The sequence below is a fragment of the Antrostomus carolinensis genome, unplaced genomic scaffold, assembly GCF_000700745.2.
Source record: "Antrostomus carolinensis isolate BGI_N321 unplaced genomic scaffold, ASM70074v2 scaffold25996, whole genome shotgun sequence".
NCBI lineage: Eukaryota > Metazoa > Chordata > Aves > Caprimulgiformes > Caprimulgidae > Antrostomus > Antrostomus carolinensis.
Genome location: NW_010320162.1, coordinates 1 through 5,464, shown reverse-complemented (window position 1 = coordinate 5,464; position 5,464 = coordinate 1). Strand labels below are relative to the sequence as shown.

Here is a 5,464-nt window from a genome sequence, read left to right as displayed (position 1 = left end):
GGCACTCAGCATCCCCTGACCCTCCGGGCTGGGACCCTCCAGTATGGCTGAGGGGTCTTTGGCCAAGCATGGAGGGGCCATCAGGTCTCTTTAACCCTTCACAGAAGGACAAGGACGGGCAGAGAGAGGCTTAGCAGAGCCCCTTGCTCTGGCTATGTGGGCACCTGTGGGTGCTCAGTCTGGCATCTGGTGCACAAAGGGGACCCAGCTCGTTTGCTGGTGGCTTCCATGCTCAGCCAGGCTCAGGAGCTCAGCACTCGACATCTCTCCCTCTCGCTGCTGTTAAACCTGAGCCGTCCCGGCGAGGCTTTTTCCACTCCTCCACCTATTCTCTTTTCCTTGTCGACATTTCACACCAGCTGGGAAAGGAAAGAGGGCCAGGGCTGGAGCCGAGACCCAGCCAGGGGAGAGCAGGAGAGAGACATTTCCTCCCTTGGAGAACAGCGACCAGAAACTCCACGTGTTAAATCACTCCCCACCGAGCGACACGTGCTGTGCCGAGGGGCAGAGGTGCCGGGATATCACTCATGGAGCTGGGCCTCCTGTACCACTTCCAGCCCCAGCCCCAGCCTTTCCCAACTGCCTGCCCCCAGCTGCCCTCCCTGCCTGCCTGTCCTCAGCACCTGCCCACAGCTCCTTTTTGGCCCAGCCCTGATTGCAGGTGCTGGAGGTTGGAAGGCACAAGAGGGGCCACCAGTACCCCAAACATGGGGGTTATTAATGTGTTCATGACACACCCCAGGGAGCTGCTCAGGAACTTGGGGTCTTTCCAAAGAACAAGTGTGGAGTGTGACTGAGTTTTTCCAGCACTTTTTCTGGCTCATCGGGGTTTCCCTCGGCCAAGCGAGCACCCAAGGTGCACACGCCCGGGTTACAGCAACAGCATCTTCACCTCAAGAGGGGATGGAGGGGAGGGTCTGAGCCGTTTCCCCCACACCAAACCCCAATGCTCTTCCCAGAGCAGCCGCTGCTGGAGCACTGTGGATGGGGCAGTGCTGGGCTGTGATGACCGGACCTGCCAGGTCGGTGCTGGGTCCTCGGGAAGAGCTGCCGGAGCCCTCCCTGTGGGTTCACACAGACATAGACCCTCCGGGGAGCCCAAGTCTTGGCTCTGGGAGGAGAAACTGGAGAAGGCTCGGCTGCCAGTGGCTGATTTACTGCTGGGCTGAATAGCTTATCAGGAGTTCAGCTCAGCACACATGTCAGAAAACACACAGCAAAACCTGGAGCCGAAGCGTGCTCCGAGCCCCGCTCCCTGCCCCCTTCCCAGCTGTTGTAAAGCTGCTCCCTGAATCCCAGCCAGAGACAAAACCTTCCAGCGTAGCACAGGAACGTTTCAGCTGCTGGTGGGACTGGATTCAAGTATCTCCCTGCTGGTTTTCCTTCTTTTTTTCTCCCTTCTTCCTATGCATGGGAGCAGCCTGCACTGCCTCTGAGCCGCGCTGCCTGCTAACTGAGGTGGAGAGAGGAGTGAGTGTGCTGGGATCTTTGCAAGGTGTGGTGTGGGTGTGAGCTTTGCCAGGTTAGACCAGGCACAGGTTAGAGGAGACAGTGAGTCAGGGCAGAGCACAGGAGTCCCATGGACATCACTCCTGGAACACCTGGGAAAGAGCAAGGATGGGCAGGAGGGCAGCTGCAGCCCGAGCCACCAGCCATGGGGCTGCACAGAGGCAGCCAGGGAAGCTGGTGCCTCCTGGATCCCACTGAGCTCCCATCTCTGCTTAACCTCTAATTTGGCAAGGAAAATCCCTGCTGGCCTCCTGCCCTGCTCGGGGAGCTCAGCTGACTCGCCGCGACGGCGCAGGGCCGTGCCGTGTCCCTGCGGGTTGCCCTCGAGTCGGCAGGGAGCTGTGCGGGGCCCCTCCGTGTGCTGCCCCAGGACGTGGGGCTGCAGGTGCCATCTAGGGAGAGATGGAGCTGCTTTCCTCAGGGTGCAGGCACCTTTTCTGGCCCCAAAATAGACTCCTCAGGAGCGAGAGCAGCTCAGGGCAGGAGATGCTGCTAAATACTACAGTGCTAAAAGCACAGCAGCAGATATTTGCACAGTTGGGTTTTATTTTAGCTTGGTTAAAACCATGGCTGTGCAGCTTGTAGCCAGGTAAAACCTCTGCTGGGTGCTGGCTGGGGCTCAGGAGACCAGCATTTCCCTATGGACACAGGGAACCAAGGCAGTGGCACCCCAGCTTGGGCATCAGTAAGGCACAGGTGATGCCCTGTGCAGGTTTCTGCCAGGGGAGTGGTGGAGATCCCATCCAGCCACAGCCCGGAGGGTTCAGCCCAGGGCAGCAACCTCAGCAGTGAAGGTGAAGGAGCACTTTTCACCTCCAAGGTCCAACCTCTGCCTCCAGAGCTGCACTGCCCAGGAGCTGGAAGCAGGCAGGTGCTGCCCAGTGTCCCCAGAGCCACAGTGCTGCCCTGGAAGATGGGATGAGAGATGCAGTAACGCTGGTCCCATGCGATGTCTGTATGAGCCCGTGAAAGTCGCTCTCACGAGACAGGGGTTGGCAGCAGTGCTGGAAGGAGCTGGGCCAGGCTCAGCCATGGAGCAGCCAACCTCTCCTTCCTGCAGTGTCATCCGGCCGCGCCGGCCAGAGCCGCTGCTGACTGCTCGTGGCTGGGAACTGCTTCCCATCTTGCTGGATTATTTCCTCTGCCAGGCCCCTCTTCCAGGCACACGGGGTCCTTCCTGGGACGAATGCAGCTCCAAAGGGGCTGCAGGATCTACCTGGATGTGTGGATGCTCCTCAGGAGGTGAAAAGCTCTGAGGTGCCCAGGCGAGACGCGCCGGCCAGAGCCGCTGCTGACTGCTCGTGGCTGGGAACTGCTTCCCATCTTGCTGGATTATTTCCTCTGCCAGGCCCCTCTTCCAGGCACACGGGGTCCTTCCTGGGACGAATGCAGCTCCAAAGGGGCTGCAGGATCTACCTGGATGTGTGGATGCTCCTCAGGAGGTGAAAAGCTCTGAGGTGCCCAGGCGAGAGCTCGCAGGGGCCGTGCCTGCTCCTTCCCCTTCCCGCTGCCCCAGCTGGCTCTTTGCATCAGCATTCATGGCAGCTTTGTTCATGCTTCGAGGGGAACACATAACCCCATGCTGCTGCTGTGAAATGCAGAGCTCCGAGACATGCGTCTGTGGTAAGACATGGGCTTTTGAAATCGGATACCAGTGGGGCTGCAATGTCCCAGTTTCTCTCCCCGAACGTCCCCGGTTTGGTTTTCCCGTCTGCTTTCTTGGCCGCCTGCAAGCTGGCAGCTCTTGCCTGGCGTTTCTCTTTGCTGCCTTCTGTGAGAGTGTGTTCTTGCTTTTTCCTTCCTTCGTTGGCTCAGCTGTAGATCCTTGTTCTGATTCCATGCAAAGTGACCTAGAAAACTAATTCTTTTCAAACCATTGCAAGAAGAAAAAAAAAAAGAGGGGGAGGGGGGGGAAACACATTGAAATAATTTTCTGGAGAAAAATTTTTCCAGGATTCAAACCCCAGAAATCTGCTTTAGAGCACATCTCCCTTGTCTTCTTTCCCACACCACTTTCTGGGGTGAAGGAGGAGCAGGAGGTTTGCAGAAATCCAGTGGCAATGTCATAACAGACAAGTATTTCCTTAATTTCCACAGCCAAGTGACCTCTATTACAGCCTGGGATACGGGCCAGGCTTTGATATGTAGATAAGCTCTGGAAATGCTTCTATTACCAAAAGTAAAACAAGAAGGCACCAGGCTTGGACATGGCCAGAGCTAATTGTGGTGCTTGGGAAAGGTAAAGCTGCCTCGATGCACCAGAACCTGGCTGCTGCTGCTGCTGCTGCCCGGGTTATTCTTCTCACGTGTCTCAAATCTCCCCTAATCTTTTCCCGTTGACTGAGAAAATCTCTGTGTTGGCAGATCCTGGCACTACGGTGTCTGTGCTCCTAAGGCCTCGCTGGGGAGCTGCCCAGGCTGGGGGCTGCACTGACAGACCTTGGGGACCCCCTGTCTCCTCCCCAGTGCCATGCCAGGGCTCACAGCCTTGTGCCATGGGCCGATTCTGCGCCCATCCCAGATGGGATCCATTCCCATCCCGGGAACTTGCCTGTACAGGTCCGTTCCTGACCAGAATGTTCAGCTTGGGGCAGATTTGGTTAAAATTTGCCTAAAGCGTCATGTTCCTCTCCTCTGCCCTTTGCATTTCTCATCACAGTCCCACATACGAGTGACTGTCAAGTATTTCCTTCATTTCAAGATTCCCAAAAAAAGAGTTTGTCAGATTTATTCTTTCTCACCCGTTCCTGGGGTCAGGTGGGAAGTGACACCCAGCCTGGGCCGGCCTCGGGGAGTTATTTATGCTCACGGCTGCGCTTTAAGTACCGAGCTGCTGTGGGCATGTAATCTGGCTCTCCTCGGCTTTGTAGTCTCTCAGCCCATTAGTTTCTTTCTTATATCCGTTTGCAAAAGACCTCAATAAATTCTTTAAATGTCAAGTGGTTACAGCCTATTCCCAGCTGGGCTGACTCATTTGGACGTAGCTGAGGTTGCGTTTCCCTTGCAGCTATTGGCTTTTCCTCATCCTCAGCTCTTTTTTTTTTTGTGCTTCTTGGTGAGTTTTTCTCTGCCTTGCTGGACACGGGAGCCGAGCCAGCGAGCACCGCAGGCATGTCTTAACCCATCCACGAAGCACCTCTTTGGTCTCTCAAGTACATGTCCAAGAGTTTTCTTTTTAATCCAAAAGGATTAAAGGTCTCCTGAGGCCCTGGACTCGAGGGATGAGGTGGAAGGATTATCCTCGGTCTTGGCTTGCTCTGTCGCCATCCTTGGCTGAACATGGGTAGGAGCAACTGAATCCCACGGTGCTTTCGAGGCCGCTGGGAAATGAGACAGCAGGAGGTTTGGATCCAGCTCCTAAAAAAAACACACAGTAGGTCATCACAAAACAACACTGCCAGAGCCGACGGCAATTGCTGGTCCTGTTGACACCGTCTGCGGAGGAATGGATGGAGTAACGCTTGAATTAGTACCCTGGGCTCTGGCCAAGGTCTTGCCTCAGGACAGTCCTGCTGATGCGGTAGCCCAGGAAGCCACTGTGGCCGCGCTTAAATAGAACCATTTCTAGAGAAGGGCAGCGCTGAAGCCCCTCGGCTGTAACACCCCGAGGGCATCCACTGCTGGCTCCGCTAAAGCTCCGTCTCCTCTCTCCACAGACATGCCACCGCTGCTGCCCATGGACCTCAAAGGGGAACCAGGACCCCCAGGGAAGCCCGGCCCGCGTGGACCCCCTGGGCCCCCCGGCTACCCAGGAAAGCCGGGCACGGGGAAGCCAGGAATGCACGGCCAGCCCGGGCCAGCTGGGCCCCCCGTCTTCTCGGGTATCGGGAAACCCGGCATCCCCGGACTCCCCGGAAAGGCGGGTATGAAAGGGATGCCCGGAGCCAAGGGCGAGCCCGGCATGCGAGGAGAGCAAGGGCCAAGAGGACTGCCTGGCCCCCCGGGGCTGCCGGGG

At 57.0% G+C, this 5,464-nt stretch overlaps 1 protein-coding gene across 1 annotated transcript in view; it reads left to right on the top strand.

Moving 5' to 3' along the window:
* LOC104526149 (collagen alpha-2(VIII) chain-like) overlaps positions 1–5,461 on the top strand; it is a gene marked incomplete at its 3' end in the record, with an annotated part of 5,746 nt that extends 285 nt beyond the window's left edge. The window contains exon 2 of the mRNA XM_010169526.1: positions 5,166–5,461. Within this exon, the coding sequence (XP_010167828.1) occupies positions 5,166–5,461 (296 nt within the window). The remainder of the gene's footprint in view (positions 1–5,165) is intronic.
* Between the last annotated feature and the right edge of the window lie 3 nt (positions 5,462–5,464).